The 21,161-nt window shown below is 39.3% G+C and overlaps 2 protein-coding genes across 5 annotated transcripts in view; one reads left to right on the forward strand and one right to left on the reverse strand.

Moving 5' to 3' along the window:
- The window catches only part of CHDH (choline dehydrogenase), a 36,555-nt gene that overhangs the window by 11,163 nt on the left and 4,231 nt on the right, over positions 1–21,161 (forward strand). For all 3 annotated transcript variants that reach the window (XM_045024190.1, XM_045024191.1, XM_045024192.1), the window contains 5 exons: positions 1,132–1,261; positions 6,862–6,996; positions 8,019–8,161; positions 8,873–8,975; positions 9,694–10,138. In XM_045024190.1, the coding sequence (XP_044880125.1) occupies positions 1,132–1,261; positions 6,862–6,996; positions 8,019–8,161; positions 8,873–8,975; positions 9,694–10,112 (930 nt within the window). In that variant the 3' untranslated portion in view covers positions 10,113–10,138. The remainder of the gene's footprint in view (positions 1–1,131; positions 1,262–6,861; positions 6,997–8,018; positions 8,162–8,872; positions 8,976–9,693; positions 10,139–21,161) is intronic.
- CACNA1D (calcium voltage-gated channel subunit alpha1 D) overlaps positions 17,154–21,161 on the reverse strand; it is a 419,514-nt gene continuing 415,506 nt past the window's right edge. For both annotated transcript variants that reach the window (XM_045024186.1, XM_045024187.1), the window contains exons 46-47: positions 20,633–20,953; positions 17,154–19,361 (exon numbers count right to left, since the gene is read on the reverse strand). In XM_045024186.1, the coding sequence (XP_044880121.1) occupies positions 19,068–19,361; positions 20,633–20,953 (615 nt within the window). In that variant the 3' untranslated portion in view covers positions 17,154–19,067. The remainder of the gene's footprint in view (positions 19,362–20,632; positions 20,954–21,161) is intronic.

Genomic DNA, 21,161 nt, shown 5'->3' on the forward strand with positions numbered 1-21,161 from the left:
CCTGGGCCATTTTGTTAGTATAAGGCAGGATGATTTCAGGGGTCATGGGGAGAAATGTGCTCTGTAGCAAACCTTAACGGTCTTTTAAACAGACTGAGCTCCCCCTAAGCACCTGCTGCCAAAGGCAGAATTTCTAACCTTGCCTGGAGATCAGTCCCCTTGGAGACATGGTTTCCTGTTGGACACATTCACGGCTTCCCTGTCTAACAATGAAGAGAGTGATAAACCGGACTCGGAGTTCTGCCTAGCTGCTGACTGGATGTGATGGAGATGAGGAAAGGAAGAGCAGCCTACACCTTTTCTCCAACCCCTCATGAGATAGGGCAGGATTTTGCTCTAAATCTGCAGTGCTAATCTGACAACAAGAGAAAACAAATGAATATCATCCATGAAGTTTATGGGTGGAAAGAGTCAGAGAGCAGATGCTGAAGATGTTAGATAATGAATGTCCACCCACTAGGTACTGATGAGATAAATAGGTCTGAGGACCTCAGCTGAGAGATGCACATTCTTTAGGCTGTTTAATGAAAAAACTCCCATACAAAACAATGTATGTATACATACGTATAGGGGCTCCCTGCTCTAGCTCATAGCTCTGTGGGGCAGGGGAAGTGGGGAATCCATGAGACCACAAGGGCTGTGAAACCAAAAATTAGCCTCAGCTGAACTGAGGATGTGACAATGCTTGAAGAGAGACTTTGTTGAGCTAACATATTACAGAATGCCTCTGAGTGTAAAGTCTGTTTCAGAATTTTTAATTTATTAATTTAATTAGTGAAAATGGAACAGGCTCTGGCTGTTTTCTCTGTTCTGGAAAGAACAGTGCAAGTGTACTGCCAGTCATGTTATCTGATAAATTGAATGCTGGTGTACCCTACAGTCTTAATAGATTACAAAACTTCGTTCAGTTCACATTGTGTTCCAATGTGACATCTTAGTTATTTCCGTCCACAGAAACTTATACCAAGCAAGGTGAGCAAAACATCTGGAATAATAAAGATGGATGCTGGTATGATTCCGAAATAGAGTATCTTTTTAAAACAAACAAACAAAAAAGCTCTTGGAAATATTGGTTGTGGTCGAAAATCAAACCTGTAATAATCTTCTTTAAAATTTATTTTTAATTTTCAGGCTCTTGCCAGTGAGGAAGTGATTTTAAGTGGAGGTGCCATAAATTCCCCACAGCTGCTTATGTTGTCTGGGGTTGGAGATGCAGATGACCTCAAAAAATTAGGGATTCCTGTTGTTTGTCACCTTCCTGGTAATCTTTTTATTGGTTTTATCTTTCACCGCCCTAAGGGTCCGATCCAGAGCCCATTGAAGTCATTGGAATGACTCCCATTAACTTTAGTGGCCTTTAGATCAGGCTCTATGGACCCAAACCAACTACCATTATAGTCAATGGAAAGACTCCCATTGACTTTACTGGAAGTTAGAAAAACGTCTTTTATACATTGCACCTCTCCATGTAATGGTGTCCAATATCCATTCCTTTCTGAACTATGCCCGTAGATAACTTATTTTAAAGCAAAGAAGCTGTATGTATCACTGATCATTTTTAAATTAGAGCTATACATTCTCTTTGATCCACAGCAGATTGCCTACTGATAGTAATGAGAGTTTTATATAAAGATGTAGGGTAGAACATGGTCCTTATGTAGTAATTAAACTTTTCTAGCTAAAAGTTATCATTGCACTCAGAAATTATGCCTACCACTTTTAGGACCAGATCTATTTCTGCCATTTGTTTATATGGCTACTTGCATGCTCCATTTTCCTGTGTGTGCTCAAGCAAATTAAACACACAATTGCATACCTAGATTATTTGAAAATTTTACTCAAATTATCATTGTTAAGGTCTAAGAATCAACACACCCTGAGGAATAACGTGGGGAGTTTGTGCAGAATGCAAGGAAAATCTGCCATGTGGCCTGAATAAATACCTTAAATTAAGCATGTGGCAATTCTCCAAAAAGGGCCGTATTTTTGGAATTTAATATGACCACCCTACACATACCCACATCGTATGTACTTTGAAAGCTTATTTAATGAATGTTTAGTTGAAGTGTGATGTGGAGCTGCCAACTGGTGCCGTAAGCCTGTAGATGAGGTGAAACAATGATACCCACAATGAGAGAGTGTCATTTTTTACACAGTTCCAGAAAACTGTAACATGACTATGACAACGTTTTGTACTGTGTACGTTAACTTCAATACCTAATTGTGTTTATTGATCAACGCTACCAAATAACAACCCCTGAATAGGGGCCTCCTAGTAGGGGGTCTAAATCCGCTGCCCTGGGCTATTTCCTATCACTATCCCTTCAGTTTGGAGCATGGGCCCTGTAGTCCAGTTCACTGGGGTGTCTTGCCTCCAGTAGCACCCCCTTTGTGGACCTCGGGTGGTGCCCTGCCATAGTCCCAGGCTCTTTTGGGGAGGACAAACCCCACAATGTCTCTGTACTTTAGTCAGTTCAGTTGCCAGAGGCTCCTAAGTCTCCTCCACAGTCTCCCTCATCCAGGGAGACAGTATTTACTCTCTGGTGACTGCCTTGGCTGACAGGCTAGTAACCCTTCCTCTCAGGTAGGGTGGCAGTTAACTCCTACCTCTTTGCTAGTCAGTACTGAACTGAGCCAGGCTCTCGCCTTTTCTCCTTCTTCCAGGCCTGGCATTGGCTGAAAGTATAATGGGGCAGGGCTAGCTGGGCCCAACAAGCTCTCTTTAACTTTTGCCGTGCTGGCAGGTAGTCCAGAATTGATTTACCATGAAAAAGTACTTGAGAAAATAAACGCCTGTCAACTACAATGAACGCTGTCTAAATTCTCGCCTGGTGTCTTTTAAAACTTTATCTTGTGATGTCCTATCAATACCAAGTGACGCTAATATTGTTCTCATTCAGGTGATTCCATTTTGGACTGTTTTCAGCCACAAGCTTGCAACAAAAAAGAGAACCTGCTGAGCAGTTGCATATTCACCTATTATGGATGCCAAACCAGCTGACGTGGCCACAGTCTATACTAATATGCTGAAATGTCAGCAACTGTAGGACAGCAGCCCTCCATTCAGACCATGGCTCAGCAGCTGTGTGCTGTAGCTCAGCAAGTGAAATGGACTCTCCAAATGAACTTGGTATCAATGTGATTCACCTGGATGGTTTTCACACCCTGTGCTGTTTTATTGCATGTATTACGAAATTTTGGGGAGATGCAGGATTGCTAAATCTTCTTGTTGATACTGATGTGTGTGCTGCTTGTAATGCAGATCAAATGCTTGCTGCTAGGCAATTCAGCTTTTCTCTATGGGTATGTCTACACTGCAATTAAAAACCTGCTGCTGGCCTGCATCAGCTGACTCAGGCTAAGGAGCTGTTAAATTGTAGTGTAGACGTTTGGGCTCAGGCTGGGGCCAAGCTCAGCCACCCTCCCCACTTGTCAGGTCCCAGAGCTCGGGCTCCAGACCGAGCCAGAATGTCTGCACCACAATTAAACAGCCCCTTAGCCTAAGCCCAGTCAAGTGAGGTGGGCCAGGAGTGGGTGTTTAATTGCATAGGGTATAGACATACCCCTGTGGCTTGGCTCTAGCATTAGAGGCCCTGAGTGCTCTGAAACTTTATTCATTTGTTAAATTGTGTGAGCAGGAAGGAGGTACTCATGTAGTCCCAGCATTTGTCTGGTATATGTTGGCTCCCACTGAAAAGGTGTCTGAGTCTGAAGACTCAACTCTCCCTACAACATGTCATTAAAGAGCTTGTTGGTGCTGTAATTTAGCATGTGCTATCACTACTGAAGGACTTTCAGATATGGGGGTATGCCCAGTCTCCTACATTCAAGGTCTGGGATCATTTTCACCAGGTTATGTAGACACTACATCTAAATGTCCATGCAGAGTGAGTGTGTGATTGGAAACTTCACATGACACAGCACGTCATGCTTCTTTACTGCAAAGAGAGCCAGCTATGCCAGATGGCTATCAATCTACATTTTTGGTATGTTAAAATTTCCCTGAAGTAGTATACACTGCCTTTGAATGTGGGGGGGAATTTGCTGTATGTCAGACTTCTGTTTTTTTCAGTGGAATTTGGAGTGACATGGGAATAGGGAAAACTGCCCTCAAAGGGCAGTAGTGGGATTGTAATACTGACAAGAAAGAAGCCAGCTCTTGTCAGATGGACACTCATATGACATGTCCTGAGTGAATATGTAAACGCTATGAGAGAAAGAAGTGGCCTAATGAGAAGTAGTGAAGACTAAGTTCACAAACAAGTCCTTGCCTTTGCACTGAAAAGGAATGAAAAGCATTTTACAGTTCTTACCAACCATGTCATCAGCAATATGACAAACCCATTTGACCCTGAGTCACGTCCAGAGATGCTTATCACCATATCTAATGGATTCCATGTACAAGAGTCTCTACTGAAAATAGTGGATGTTGGTGAAGAACAAATAGAGAGATTTGTGAGCGGTGCACTTGATTCTGATTGGACACATAACTTCTTCGGCCCAGTCAAGAAATCTGGCACCAAACGTTTGTTGACATGATCAAGAAGACTAAATTTAAGCCTGCCCATGGAGGGATTATCACAGCAGCTATCAGTCCATAAATTGTTTTCTGCAGAGCTCTGTCCTTAGCAAGATGCAAAGATGCTGTTTCAATTTCTTAGTCACCAACTAGGACCTGTGCCTATGTTCCTCTTCCATGCTGATGGAACAATGAGAAGAACAGACAAAGTTGAATTAGGGCATCGGCGGGAAGCTCAAGCTGAAAGGATCCATGAGCTAACAGCATGTGACAAAGAAACCACAGGGTATATCAGAGATGCCATGGCTGGTCATACAAATGATGGCTGGACAAATTCCACACTTTCAGTGAATTGGCTGCTGAGTACCTGAGGAAGGTCCTAAAAGGAATTGACAAAGCTAATTCTGTAACTGAAGTCTTTGACAGATAATGACAACAGTAACTCCGTGAAAACTGCAGAAAAACAGTGCCAGACAGGATCTCCCGCTGGATGCAAGAAATACCAGGCGATTGGTGGATGTCTGTGCCTCCATGGAAGAAGTTTCTAAAAGTGACATCCAACAAGCATTCATTTGTAAAATTCCTCTGTGAATATATGGTTCAAAGTGAACCTGAGGGTGTAGGCGCACACCCAACACAAATACTCCTTCTTGCTGAGTCTGAAGTAGAGAAGTCCACCAGCAGCAGCAGAAGTGAAGGTGTTGAAGAAGCCCAAGACTTGTACAGTACTCAAGAGGAAGCTGTATGGGCCAATATAGCTTTTGGGTCTCTTTGTGTCAAAGGAACTATAGGAATAGGTCACTTGATATAGATATTTTGGTACTTGCTGTTCACTACTTTCCGAAAGTGGAACATATAGATAATGTGGATTGAAATAGGCAACATTACCAATATAACTGACAAGTGTTGCTTCATACCTGTATATGCAATTTATGATGCACTCACTCCTGACTTTTGCAACATACTTCCTGCTGTATACGTATTAATAGGATGGGGCTGCGTGTCATTCTTGTTTGATATTGAGGGAAAAAAATCTGTATTTAATGTCAAAACAAAGGTTCAGAGATCTTGCCAAATCAGGATAGAGTGATGGACAAGTTGTAATTTCTGCAGCAAGGAAGTTGATAGCACTGCTGTATGATGAGAGCAAGAAAGATTGTGTCAAAAGAGCAACATGGCAAACAAAGATTCGCATGTCTTTGCAGATAGGTAAACCAGATACTGGATCATCATTGCAACATGGATGGAAAAATGTGGATAATGAACTACTTCCTGGATTCTTCAAGGGACAATGGCATCTGAGGTTCCAGAAAAGCGTATTTGAGCCTTTATCGGTAGGGATCACAGAAAAATCAACTGTGTCTGTAGTTAGAACAATGTTCCCTGCACAGAACTGTGTACCTGCCAAGGCAATGAAGATTGTGGTCACCCACACACTCTCAACAGAGATCATAATGACAAACAAGATGATGATGATGTTGACTTAGAAATGTCACCAACGTTACTACATTTCAATGATACCTCTACAAATTATTAGACTTTGTTTTACCCTGTAGATCAGGGGTAGGCAACCTATCGCACACGTGCCGAAGGCGGCAAGCGAGCTGATTTTCACTGGCACTCACACTGCCCAGGTCCTGGCCACCTGTCCGGGGGGCTCTGCATTTTAATTTAATTTTAAGTGAAGCTTCTTAAACATTTTAAAAACCTTATTTACTTTACATACAACAATAGTTTAGTGATATATTATAGACTTATAGAAAGAGACCGTCTAAAAATGTTAAAACGTATTACTGGCCCACGAAACCTTAAATTAGAGTGAATAAATGAAGACTCAGCACACCACTTCTGAAAGGTTGCCGACCCCTGCTTTAGATTGTTCTTGTGATGCATGGAGGTCACAAAGAAATTCCGTTGTATGTCTTGAAATAATACATAGCCACAAAACTAACAGAAACAAATGCACATATTTCAAAGTGGTGATTTTAATGTGTTGATGCTGTTATTGTTTATCCCCCTTTCTGTGGTAATGGCACCACTTGACAGCTCTACATTATATCTCATCTTAAAGTAGGTATCATAAAATGATATATGATGTGAGTGTGTGTGGACAGGGTACATTAACTTGATCAAATCGGTGGTGTCTGCTGCTTGCCTAAATGGGCTGGACTAGGCCCAGGGTCCATGGTGTTTGCCACCACTGCCTTTGTAAGAGCTTATTTCAGTTTCCATTCAGGGTAGTTTATAGAGGAAAATGTACTTGCTTGTATATAACATTTACAGTTTGCCTGTATGTAATTTCTTCTTCTTCTTCTTCTTTTTTTTTTTTTTTTTGGTATCAGGGGTAGGCCAGAATCTTCAAGAGCATTTAGAAGTGTACATACAGCAGAAGTGCACCAAACCTATTACTCTCTACAAAGCACAAAAGCCTGTTAACATGGCAAAGATTGGTTTAGAATGGCTTTGGAAATTTACAGGTATGAAAAAAATTTGAAACTGTCCCACTGTTCAGCTCTATAGGATTACAAAATTTGACTTTTAGCTGAATTATATATGTCAGAATCCCAGAGTGTCTTTCCGATGAAGCTTTATTACCACCAATTTATTACCACCAAATGGGAGGCAGACTGTGCAGTTTCCTTAGCTTTAATCTGCTTTGTTTTTTTCCAAATTAGAATTTATTTTAACAAATGTAATGTTTTTTGTAACAAATGAGGTTGAGCTGCACTTTTTTTGGTAGCATTTATTTTCCTGCCCTTAAGTTTGACAGGGAATGTTTGCATGTTGCTAAATGTTTGCATTTATGCCTAACTTTCATTTTGGGTTATGTTCCAAACTTAAATCTGTGGGCCACTGAGAAAAGCTACTGTAAAAAGTGAAGTCAGAAAATGATGTATTGGGGTGGCATAGAGGTTTAAAGAGGTGCTGTACAGCAGTGTGGAGGGGAAGCAGGCTCTGCAGGTGGGTGTCAGGGGGCAGGGAGTGGGAAGAGCCTTTGCTCTACCCGCTCTAGGCACCTGGCGCATCTGGGAGCATGCACTGCACTGGGTATCAAGCTGCCACAGTTTATTCTCTCCCTCAACCAGCGGACACTTCCAGTGACAATCTCCCACCTAAGCTGCTTCAGAAGCATTGCAACAGTGCACTGACCTTCATATTAAGCAAACTGTAACATCCCATTCTAGCCCAAAGGAAATGGAGAATATTTAGAAAGCTGGAGACACCTTGGGATTTTTTTGAAGTCAAACACATTTTATATTTATTTAGTGATAAACATGATGAAAATAATGTATATTGCACAAGTTATAAGTTAATTGCGTATGGATTTGCACCCCTCGCAGTTTCACTGTCTTTGATTGACATAATTATGTGCATTGCACAAGTGGAAAGGTGTATGGGGCATGGAGAAATGGTTCGGAAACAAGGATTTTAAAAATACACATTTTTCTTACATTTTGAATATTTTAGAATTTTTCTTTCTTTCTTCCTCAATTTCTAGGGGATGGAGCTACTGCCCACTTAGAATCTGGTGGGTTTATTAGAAGTCGGCCAGATGTTCCTCATCCAGACATTCAGTTCCATTTTCTTCCTTCTCAGGTGATTGATCATGGACGTGTTGCTTCCAAGCTGGAAGCTTATCAGGTCAGTGGTTCAAGGACACAAATTAGCAATGTCCTGAATTAGCAAAGAGATTTACAGTTTATTGGAACCATTAATACTAGTACAGTGATCAAGTTACAGATTGTTCAGTATTGTGTAAAAGATGTGACTTAATTGCTTATATTGCAAAAATATTTACATGTTATTTGTTGCTGGTACCAAAATAATTTTACTCTTTATCTTTGGAAAAATACGCAATAAGTTTATTAGGGGTTATGAATCCGATTCTGTGTCATTGTCATCAGTAGTGCATGATCAAGTTCTATATTATAATATTTTGTTTTCCCTTTAACTCCTTTGTAATTTCTCTTTTTGTTGTATCAATATGTAATGTAGATTCAAAAGTCTGTAGTTCATACTGTGAAACTGTCACTATACACATCTGTTTTCTTTGGCTGGTTTTTACTTCATGATGATAGTAATTTGGTCATCTGCACTGAACTGTCAGCTACTGCTAAACTGAAATAATATTTGCTTGTTGTTGTATTATAAATAGTTTATTTCCTGTGCTGTGCGTGTAACCAAAAAACATAAGAAAAAATGTTCATATTGTGGCCTCCTTTTTCATTCTCCCTTTTCTATATTTTATGTTTGGGTAATCTGTAAGAAGACCCCATGTTTTTAAAAATTGCATTGGACTCTGAAGTCTGTCTAGATGGAATTTTGTCATGCAGTGTGCTGGGGCTATTGCAGGTTCATGTTGGACCTATGAGGAGCGCAAGCGTGGGCTGGCTAAAGTTGAAAAGTACAGATCCAAGGGACCATCCTGTGATTGAACCAAACTACTTGTCAACGGGTAAATGCCTGGTATTTATATTGAGTTGGTCTCATTCAGTTCCTTCCTCCTTGCTCCAAGGAGAAGTGATCTACTGCTTGCCCATATCACTAGCAAATTACTCCTCACTTGACACCATCTCAACTGTGTTGGTTGGCACATTGGTATTATTATTATTATTTATGTTGTGATAGCTCAGAGGAGCCCCGGTTAATGACCAGAATGCTATTTTGCTGGGTGCTGTACAAACACTTAACAAAAAGACCGTCCCTGCCACAAAAAGCTTCCAATCTAAGTGGGATGCTGTCAAGCATCTGCCTGTTCCCCGCCCCTTCCAGTTCACCCCACACCCACCTGTGCAAGAGGGGGAGTAAAGGCCACCACACACCTTGCTTGCCTCTCCCACTCAGCTGGTGATCACATAGCCCATACCCTCCTTATTCCTGTGCATCATTTTTATTCATCCTACTCTCCTGTACAAGTATGTAGGACAAGTGACAATTTTGCCCACAGTGGAAAAAAGTTCCCATTGTTTTTTCTTTCAGTAACAAGTTGAGAGCCTTTAAATTGTATATAAGCTTCCTTCCCCTTTAATTTTGCTGCCTTTTCCTTTTCTTGGTATAGCACACTGTCCTGTACTAGCACTATTATGCTGCTGTTTGTTTGTTTGAATTATGCACAGGGAAGTATTTCTAACCAGTTTGTGTATTTACAGTCTCTTTGTTTCCTCTCTGTACAGAAACAGATGTGTGGGAATTTCGTCAGTGTGTCAAGTTATCCAGAGAAATTTTTGCTCAGAAAGCTTTTGAAAAATTCCGTGGTCCTGAAATTCAGCCAGGAAGTCATGTACAGTCTGACAAAGAAATAGATGCTTTCATAAGACAGAAGGCTGATAGTGCTTATCATCCTTCTTGTACCTGTAAAATGGGGCAGCCGTCTGATACCACTGCTGTGGTTGATCCTCAGACCAAAGTAATTGGGGTTGAAAACCTGAGAGTCGTAGATGCCTCAATAATGCCAAGTGTGGTCAGTGGAAATTTGAATGCCCCAACCATCATGATAGCGGAAAAAGCTGCTGATATAATCAAGGGGTTCCCATCACTCAGTGAGAAAAATGTTCCTGTGTATAAATCTCAAACCTTGGAAACTCAGCGATGAATAAAATGCCCACGCTTATTTTCCAGGTGAGTTTTTGCCCACGTATGGAAATCTTACATTGGACTTTGCCAAGAGAATAAATGTATTGCTACAAAAAATTACAGGTAGGTATTAATCCACTACCTCTCCGATATTAAGACGGCTGTAGCAGTCGTTTAAAAAAAATCCAAGTTGTTTGCAGTAACTGTTCATTTTAGTCAAGCATTTGGGTGATGACCAGTTTTTGTAATGTAGTTTGAAGTTTATGCTGAAGAGGGTTAGTTCTGCCTTACAAAAAGGAGAGGCAATCATGTGAGCCATCAAGAGGTTCAGGACCTGTATGGCTGAGCGTGGGATGGTAGAAGTGGATGTTTGCTGCTTTGCATAGAACAGTAAGACACTTAAAACGGCTTCTGTGCTTGGGCTAACAGAGATGTTGTCAGAGGCCTCAATGGAGCCATAATCCTAGCAAGTGATGTAAGGGTTGCCTTTTATGTTGAATCTCACTTAGTATTCTTTGCATGCATGGTTATCCTTGATAATAGTTAATAAGCAAGATCCCCATCCTGAAGAATCTTCTATGTATACTTAACTTTCTGGACTGTGTGTAAAGTGAAGCATCTGTGAAAGTCTTTGCGGTATCAGGCCCCAAAATAGTGAACACTCACATTAATGCAGAGAAAGGAATTTGTAACATTACATAATTTCTTTTCTATATAATCTTGCAGAGGCAATACACAGTTTACAACACATCATCATCAAGACTTACTTTCTACTTGAGTAGTTCTTGATTTTAATGGTCTGTTTATGGAGTAAGGTACTACTCAGCATAAGCAACAGTATCTCTGTCAGGCCCCAGGTAATTTCAACATAGCTATAAATGTCAGCTTCATTTATTGGTGTTTGCATAATCATTTATAGTAACGTGGGTAATGTATTGTGGAGGTACTGATCACAGCTCCATTGTTAAGGTTGAGTTGAGTTTTAAACTTAAATGCATATGTATAGTATTTGGGTAATGGTATAATCAAATTAAAAAGATATCCATATTTGAGATACAGTTTGGCTTAATAGCCTCTATAAAAACAGAAGCAGCTGATTATTTAAAATCTCTATAGTGGTGACAAACTCTCCATGTTCTTTGTATTAACTTAATAAAATTCAGTGAATAACTTAATTTGTTTTTGGTTGCGTAATGCAAAATGGAAACGTGCCTTGTTTCACTACTGTATGTTTAAAGGGGCCATGAAAGGTGATTGCACAACTGTAAATGATGGAACATACTTTAAGGCCTGGATTGTTACTAAAGTGTAAACTTGTTTTTTTTTTTAAAAATTACCTGCTGTCTAGAGAGATCTTTTACCATATCAGATAGATGCTTGTCTGCCCCTGTTCAGTTAACTTGAACATCTTGGCTCATTTACTTTAAGAAAGAATAGATACATCTTGGCTCTACTACTTTGATAACATTTGCCTAATGGCCAGACTTTGTTCTGGATGTTTGCTGAGAAAAATCCTTGACAGATATCCATCAGTGGCCCTTTCTTGAGTGTGTTCTAATAGCTTTTCAGATATCATTAAAGTTCACAGGAAGTACAGGCCCCTGCATTGTGACGAGTTGTTGCAAGGTAATATGGAAATCCCCATAGAACGGAATAGTGAATGGAGTAGAAACAGGATGGAAATCACAATCTTTCTTTTCCCCACCACTAGTAGCAGAGGAGCGAGGGAAATAATCTTTATTCTAGCCTGCACCTGCACTCCTTACTCCTACAAATTTGAATGGGAATTTTTGCCATTCAGCCTCAGCCCTATAGCTTGTGCATTTTTTTTAAAAAGTCATTTAAATCTTGTCTTATACTTTGATTCTTTTTAAATCTGCATGATGTTTAATGTAAACAAGGAAATGCGCATAATCCTTGCATAATCTGTCATTGTGACAATTAAACTCCTGTGCAAGTTTTTACTATTATGCTGTTTTACTTGCATAACCATCTTAATCATAGTCATAGTTTAATAGACAAGTTTCTGTAGCAGATTTCTCCATTGTCTATATTCATAAAATAAGCTATTTAGAAATGGGAACATGTCACAACTAAAACAGCATATTGATTCCGGTTAGAATGGCTGCAGAGCACAACTAATATTAGCTCACAGAATAAGGTTAAAACGTTTAGCATTCATAATTAAGTTCCCATATAGAAACTGTCTGTTGTCTGGATATGCCGGAAGGAGGAGTGGAGACACCGGAGGTGGTTTAGTTAGGCTGCAAGTTCATTCCCAAACATCAGGGAGTACCCGGCAGATAAAAGTGTACAGTGCAGGTAGTTCCATAATCATTTACATATGCTGGGGGCAAGGGGGGAGTTGCTGTCAGCTCTTCCCCTTTACTCCTCCTGGTCCACAGCCAGTCTGCTCCTGGGTTCTCATGACCCCCTCCCACTTGAATGAGGTTTGGGGGGAGAGTTGGCTCCTTGCCATACCCGTCATAAGAATCCTGAAACCCCATCTTCCCCCCATTTCCCCTCCTTTAAAACCTTTACCAAGGAGCACCATGGACCTTCCCAATGGAGTATCCGCACTGGACATCTGCCCCATACTGAGCTGCGACATCATAGCCTAACCCCTCATTTTCACTTGGTACAACTGAGCCCCCCAATACACTATGGGGAAGGCAAAAAAAAACCTTTACCCTGACCAATCTGGAGATGAAGGAAAAAATTCCTTCCCAGCCCCACCCCGAGAAAGGAGCAAGTAATGCCCACAGTGTATCATGACAAAACCTGGTGTTTAACTGCTATCTTGTGGGGGCGGGGGGAAGGAGTGTTGCACCACCTGGCCCAAGTAAAAGAGGGCTTTCATAGCACCAGCATGGATCTAAATAGTCTCCCCTTTCTTCCAGTCACCTACGGGAGAGGGGGAAATGGGTTAATATCCTCAAATTGATCTGGTCTGAAGCTGCTGCAGCTCTCTAGCTATCTAGCCCTTAAAGGTACCACACATCTTTTCCTACAAGCCGGACAATGGCCCCTACCCACTTAATGTGCGGTGAGGTCATTTCTAGGATTCCTGTGCTAGTTTTAAAAAAGACCTAAAACATTAATAGCAGAAGAATGTGGATTTATTAAATAGTTTGTGAACTAAAAGAAATCCTACAAGTATAATTACTGAGCAAGTAGATGTCAAATAATAAAGCTAGTGCTCCTACGGCTGAGACAGCGTGAAAGATAGTATTATCTTAAGCCAGGGACTATTACCAACATGTAAAGGACAAACATGATTATTAAACGCAGAAGGAGAAAATGCTCACACTAGCTTAGCAGACAGCAGACACTGGAACTTGATGAAAGTACAGTAAATACAGTTCTTACAACTGTAAATAAATAACTTTAAAGCTTGCTTGAGTCTTCCAATGAACAGCAGACTAATTTACTCCAGAAAAATGGAATTTTACAGTTTAAGTAGGTTGTACAAAAAACCTGCTGACTCAAAAGTTGGCTAAAGGAACAACTGCAGATGTTCTAGGCAGATATTCTTACCTGGTGCTGCTGCAAAGCACTGGTGGAGCCCTATAATTAACCGAGGGAAAGACATGCTGTGTTAGAGCAATTGCATAAAATGTAAACAATGAAACTGAAGAGAGAAGATGACAGCACTGAACACTCTTCCATAATGAGACAGGTAAACCCTTTCTGTATGATGCATACTGTTGGTAGGAGGAGAGCAATAACATTGTATTAGGTGTTAGGCTGACTTATAAAGAGAGTAGATAGTCTATCTGATGCGACCCTGTGCGGGGGGGGGGGGGGAAAGCTGTGTGTAGGATAAGACATATACGCTGTGCCTTTTATTGTGTAATACTTTCACTTGGTACTATTGCATTCAAGATTTTCAAGTAAAAAATGCAGAGTGTTGAGTTTCTGTCTGGCATTTAGACTAAGCAGTACCACACCATTACACATAATAATATATATCAGCCACACTTGCCACAGCAGTGTGCAATTGATGTGGGGAGCAGTTTTGAAAGGCTGCATAGTGGTGGAAGTCCTTATACTTGATGATTAATAGTATAGTAAACCAGGGTCACATTTTTTGGCATAGGACTTGTTTATATTATTGCAGCGCATTCCCTAGCTACAGTGTGATATAACTTATAACCATACACGCAGCCTATACTGCATTAAGTGAATGCTGTGGTATCATAGTAGAGCATTTAAAAGGTCAGGAAACGGCAGAGTAAATTTTGCATACACAGCTGCAGTTGTGCTTTTTATATATACACATTACTATAATGGTCAATCACATAATTAAAAACAAGTCCTCAAATACATTTTTTCCTGTACCCAAAAATACATGTACATATTGCAATAGTTGGTCAATCCTTTAGCCTTACCGTATTTTCATGGTCATGCTACTCTAGTTGCTTTATTGATTTAGGCCTCAATGATTCAGAATGCAGGGCTGCTTTGTGGCATTCCTTTGGTGCAAAGTAGCCTTAAAGGCAGTGAATCGGCCAATGAGAATTTTGCCTACCTATGGGAATCCTAAGTGTGGTGCGGAGTCACAATAAGTGGTTCCTGTGTCACCCCCCGTGGCTGCTGCTGTTGTATTCCAGGTTAGTTGGTCCTCAGCTCCAACACATCCCAGGCTGCTGTAATGGCTGCTGGGGGCTAATGGTGTAATATGCTTTAACATATTCTGGGGACTGGGCTGGTACCTAGCCGTGCCAGCACTGGGAAAGCATAAAGATGTATTAAAGGCACTTTACTCCTCCATGCCTCGTTTACTCTGAGCACAGCTTGGCTGATCCAGAGAATCTGGCTCTGACTTTTTATATGATAAATGCTTTTTTTGCTATGGTGTGTATTTGAGTAACGTCGTCAGCCCCATCTACTTACATATTTTCCTTTAAAGGGGCTTTCCATAAATGATGTAGCTGCCTGGGTGGGGCCTTAATTTTGTATGACAGTATTTGTTTCAGTGTTACGAGGAGAGGTGGATGGCTCTTGAAAAAAATCACCAAAAAATGTGTTACATAATTTATGGACACTCCCAAATAAGCAGACGAATCCTGCCTTAAGAGCCTTCCATGTGCTAAGGCAGTTAGTTACAACAAAAACTACTTGAGCTGGGAACTTTGATGTCATTAAACATAGCCAGCATTTTCACTGTAACTCTGTGCTGTGTAGGCATTGTTCATTCTTTTTGTTGTCCCACCTAAGCCATCTGTTGAATCTTGCTAGAGCCATTACCATCATTCGCATGGCAATAAGTGTCTCAGACACAGGTTGAGGTCCCTGGCAGACCATATTATTCATGCACAGATATTCAGCATAACAAAAAGGGCTAAACAAATGAAAATTGGTCAAAAACAGCATTTTGTATAAATATTCTTATTTCATGTTTTCTTCTGTGTGGAAATTGCTGTAAAAAACAGAAGAAAATTAGCAGTATGTGTAAAGCTGTATTTTGTTAGTCTCTTGAGGGAAAAACCTCCAGTCAGTTGTTTCTACAGCCTGAGTTTTCATGTAAAGCCTTTATAGTCTAAAGCCTGCTTGCAAAGGTGTGGGTTCAGCTGAGCTGCTAACAAGAGATGTATAACTATAATTGAAGCATGCCGCTATCAAACCTGATGGGTCAGATTGTACTACACATTTATAATAGACCTAATTTAATTGTACACATCTTCATTTCAGAAACAGAAATGCATTTATGCATCTTATTTCAAAAATAAACTTAAAATGAAAAGTTTTCTCAGATTATGAGGATACCACTTTCTAGGCCTCTGTCCTCCAGGCTCCCAGAAGAGACTGTTGAAATACTAGATTACATTGTTCATTGTTCATATTTGCCTGTGTTTGGGCTGACTATGCATTGATGACTGGAAACTATATAATGTTTTATTAATGTCTAGAGCCATTATGCGCGCACGCACCCACACACCTCCCCCCAAAAGCTGCCAAGTTTGCTTAAATGAATAGTTAAGGTTACCTGAGTATTTCCTATATTTACTTGAGGAATTAGTGAGTTATTTAATCTAATTAGCAAGATTTTAATATATAGAAACTTATAGAGGGAAACTATTTCACTCTTACAGTGCCATAACTGAGCAGAAAGGATGTTTTATGTATCCTAATATATTCTCATACTTTTTAAAAAAAAGATTGAATATCTGGTATATTGTAGCCAGATTTTTCTTACAGTTTTTTAAAAACCTCTATTTTCATGCAAAATAGTAACTCTGCCCTAAGAAGAGGCTGTCTAATCAGAATAGGCAGGGGTAGACACTAATCATATAAAAAATGTATGTGTGTAGCATCCCAGTGAAGACAGCGTAACTTTGTGCAAGCATGAGGTTCCACCTGGGGAGAATATGTCGGAGGGCTGGGACCTTATAGTTATAAACATGACATGTCCAGTATCTACAGAATTTGGAATATGTTAGTAGGAGTCACTGTAGTGAAGAAATTTAGGTTGAGTTTCTAAGGTGACAAGTGATTTTCAGCATCCAACCTCAGACACCTTAAAGGAGCTGATTTTTCAGAGGGAGGGGGCAACGAAATCTGTGGAGCTTCATCATCATACACCTCCCCGAGAATCTGACCCACAGTAATTTTACAGTGATCTCATTTGATACGGAAACTTTATTCTCTTGACTTCCAAAGTGTTCTGTGACTGAGACTAAACAACCTAACCAAGCACATTCTGGAAGGAGGTGGCATGTATGCAGGAGTCAGTCTGACACAGCCTGTAGGGGCTTTTAGGAAAATTTTCCTATTTGTTATGGGTTACTTTTTAAAAAAATTCTTTGCTTGGGGCCTGATACTGCTGCCCTTTTACACACAAAATGCCTTCTCAGCTTTAAATGCATGTTTTATATACTTCAGATCAATGATTCATAAAAAGTTTAGGCTAGAATAGCATAATCCTTAGGAGTGCATTTTCCAAATGAAAGACCACCGATATGCTGAATGCTGCAGTAAGAGTTTAACTTTTGGAGATTACACTGGTTGAAAGTGTTAGACAAAGGAGCCCCAAGTATAATAAAATTATTACATGGTTTTATTCTGAAGAACATTTTGCATTTGCTTTAATACAAAATGATGTAGGTCAAGAAATAATTTACAAACCCTTAAGTTATTATCCTGGCATTTGAAATAAGAATGATTCAAGAAGAGGTCTGTAAGGTATCCATAGCAAACTTTCATTATGTACAAAATGTTTATTGACATGTTTTATAGGTCACATTTTAAAAATGTGAACTGAATTGCTACCTATCTTGTTAAGTACAGGTAAACCCTGATAAGGTAACTTGGCAGTGCAAGTCAATTTTATTCAGTGTTAATAAAATAGAAGATTTTGACATTTCCCCCCAAAATTGTATTTGTATCAGGAATTCATATCAGGGTTTTACTGCATTGTGAACAAAACCTAAGCCCTCTTTCAATTGCATAAAAATAAATCCTTTAAAGTATATAATCTGCCCATAGAACAGCAAAAGAGGAGAGGCAATAAAGTAGTATTTTTACATATCGGGAACCTGATTGGTTCTGTAGAGAGTCCTTTTATCTTGTTTTTTATTATGAGCAGAATAATTAGTATATAGGATTGGAATTAAGACATTTTTATCCACCTGCAAAATTTGTTCTGCCCCATATTCCGAATATAGAATTAGGCTACTTGGCCAGTTTAGTTGTGATAAAATTAGAAATGTCTCAAGACCAATGAAGGATTAATTAATTGAAAAAAATGACCTAGTATTTATCTATACTTTGAGGATATTTATAATAAAAAGATCACAGCTTATTGTCAGTCAAAAAAGTTAGCAGATCATTTCCATTCTTTTAACTTTCTGAATATAAGACTGAAAATAGACATCTGTGCATCCCTTATGTAAAGAGAGATTCTTATTGACTCAAAATATTTTATAAAATCTGAATATCGTCAAGTTTCTCTAAACCTGACACTTTACCCAAAAAGAGATTTACATTGAGTGGTGGCTCTAGTTAAATATTTATCCTATAGCTCTATATATTCCAAGTAAAAATACTTATATCTAGAATTCTGCGGAGAATTACAATAATTAGTTTTCATAAATATTGCTGCAGTTCAATTACGGTACAATAATTACAAAATATAGAACATCTCTTTACAAATACAAATTATTGTATATTACAATTCATTTACAGTAATTTCTACTATATAATTTTTAACAAACTATCTTAACTAATTCTACTTTAACCTGGTTGCAAGTGCATTAGTAAGAATGCAATTATTCCAGTATAATTTGCCCTTAACATGATAGTCATAAAACAGACTATCTGAATGATATTTTCCTATGTAAACTAATGTTACATATGACAGAAATGTTTTTAGGTTCTTTTTTCCAATGATTTCTGGTAGGTTAGAGTTTGACATATTTTTGAAGAGCATTAAGAAAAATAAATCAGGAGGCAAGTTTGAAAACAATATTAGAACAGATATGCTGAATGCAGTGAACATTTGATATGTCATTGAATGCTGAGGTAATGACACTTTTGATTGCCATCACCTGTCTCACATAGTGGTCTTCACCACATATTTTTGTGCTGGACCTACACACATTTTTCATTCAGAAACTCCTGCTTCACTATGAATGACAGCAGCACAAGTTTGAAGGACAGGCAAGATATTACACCTCAGAACTCTCCTCTAGTCCTCTGGAAATGGGATCTTCAGAATCAGCTTGGTTTTACATAACTCTATTCCTACTGAGGAAATGAAGATTCTGTGGTAAAGGACTTGACGTACTACAGCTGTGATCACATTTCAACAACCTGGAGACACTTACTGATAAATAAATTATGGCTTCCTTGAGGTGTGACATCACTTGTACAAAGCTTGATTAGTTATTCATTCCAACTAGTGCCTATCATCTTTGAACTATGAGGCACTTTTTCTGTTATTAAAAATTATTTATTTGTTTCTTGCTAAATACTATAAGGTTGTAATGCATATCATTTCATCAGCTAAGTCTTCTTCATATCTACCAGTGTCTGGTTCTTCATCACTATAACCAGGACCAAAGTCTTGAAGTTCATAATCTTGCCTGCTTAAAATGGGGAACATATCCCCATTGGTCCCACTGCTAATATTTCCATTGAGAAGGTTACTTGCTGCGCTTTCCATCTCATCAATAGTCATGTCACAAGCGTCAGCAATCTCATGTTTAGTAGCTGAAACAAATTTAGGGTCCTTTGCATACCGCCCTAGGCCTTCAGATATAAGTACCTGGAAAAGAAATAGGATAAATGTGGATCCAATGTTTAGAATGAAGAGCAGGTTATAAATAAATACACAGCACGCTTCACGTTTCTCCTGGATAGCTTAGGTGCAAAGCCCAAGAGATTCTATGAGCTGAAGTCACTAGGACAACCAGAACAAAATCTTACATGTAATTAACTTGTGTTTGCAATAGTCAAATGGCCCCAAAGAGGGTTTTACCAACATTAGTAAGGATGTCACTGACAATGCATGACATTCAGTTCTTTTATAGGAGGTTTAAAATGAATCAAGCCCTTGATAAACATACTCTAGAAACTGGTTTACTGTAATAAAATTTAAGGAAGAATTCTGCTTGAAGCCACACTAGGCAACAAAACTTCAAGCAAGTATATAATAAAACTTCAGCTAAAATGTTTTCTGTAGATGACAATTACATTGTATCTGGTTCACAGCTGTGGAAGGGAACTGATGTTGGAGATAAGGAGACTGAAGATTATATTCCTTAGCATGATACATGCTACTTAGCTAAACTGATAAGGATGTTCAATAACATTTTACAGTTGGGAGAGTAATAATAATGATCATTCTCAGCACCCTCCATAGTATTGTTTCTTTTTAAAGCTTTGTAAATAAACAAAAAAACGCTTACTAATTCATAATATTCCCGAGAGTACATGCAAAGAAACTACTGTGCCATTTCCTGGAAGTGCAATGGGCATTCCCCATCAGCTCACCCCTTCCATATCTTTGCACAATCCTTGTGTTCAGGTTAACAAGTTAATGCCAGGACTCTGATGACTTTGGACCTTGCATGAAAGCACCAGGACAGGTGCCTTGTGCCATTCCTTTTCGCTAAGCCATTATGGCAGCGCAGTGTCTAATTCTTAGTATTAAAACAACATTTCACTGTTGGCTAAAGTCATATTCTTGAAGTGCTCCCAATTTTCATTCCCCTCTTTGTTTTATACTTTAATACATTAGTTCCTGGGACCAAGTTGTCAACATGTTCTCTCTCTGTCATTCATGCTATGACCAAGGCCTCAGGTGGGGATTCAGTGGAGCTTTGATTTACAGTAGCTGAGGAGCTGGTCCATACCTTCTTTCCCCCTATCTTACCTAAAGACTTTTTGGGAATTTTGAATTTATAATACAATATTTCTGGTGAAATATGTGGATTAACTACAATCCAATGTGTGGTCTTGTGCCAGGTGTATAGTAAAATTAACACAAAACTGAACAAACACACTTGGCTACTTCAGGAATTATTCAGTACTTACCGCTTCTACCAAACTGTCTGCACTTCTCTGTTTGTCACTATGTTTATGCCTAAAGTCATTAGGTACAGTTAGATTGGCTGGTGTGAATGTTCGGTAGGAAATATCAGGGTCATCTGTATACCAGGAGCTCCTATTCAAAGAAGGCAGGCTGCCATTCATCTGCTCTGTAGATTCAGCCCTGTCAACTTGGATTAGAGGTGTATAATATGGAGTACGGTCCCGGTTGGGTGGGGTAGCTGGTGGGGTGGCCCAGGAACGTGTTGAACGACTTGGTGAATGTTTGTGAGCTTTACTGGAATCCAGACCTGCAACTGCCATGACCTGGTAAAGGGAAGTAAAGATAGGACAAGAGTTAGCGTACCTCAAACAATCCTGTCATCAGGCTTATTCCTCATTTCAAATCCAATCTAATTATTTAGACAGCTATGAGAAGTGACATTTTATATGTTTGATACTTGACAATATAAAAGATGGGGAGGAACTGAAATAAATTAATCATCAACATAGGCAAGTATCTATCTAGTGGATC

Source organism: Mauremys mutica, chromosome 7, assembly GCF_020497125.1.
Source record: "Mauremys mutica isolate MM-2020 ecotype Southern chromosome 7, ASM2049712v1, whole genome shotgun sequence".
Taxonomy (NCBI): Eukaryota; Metazoa; Chordata; order Testudines; family Geoemydidae; genus Mauremys; species Mauremys mutica.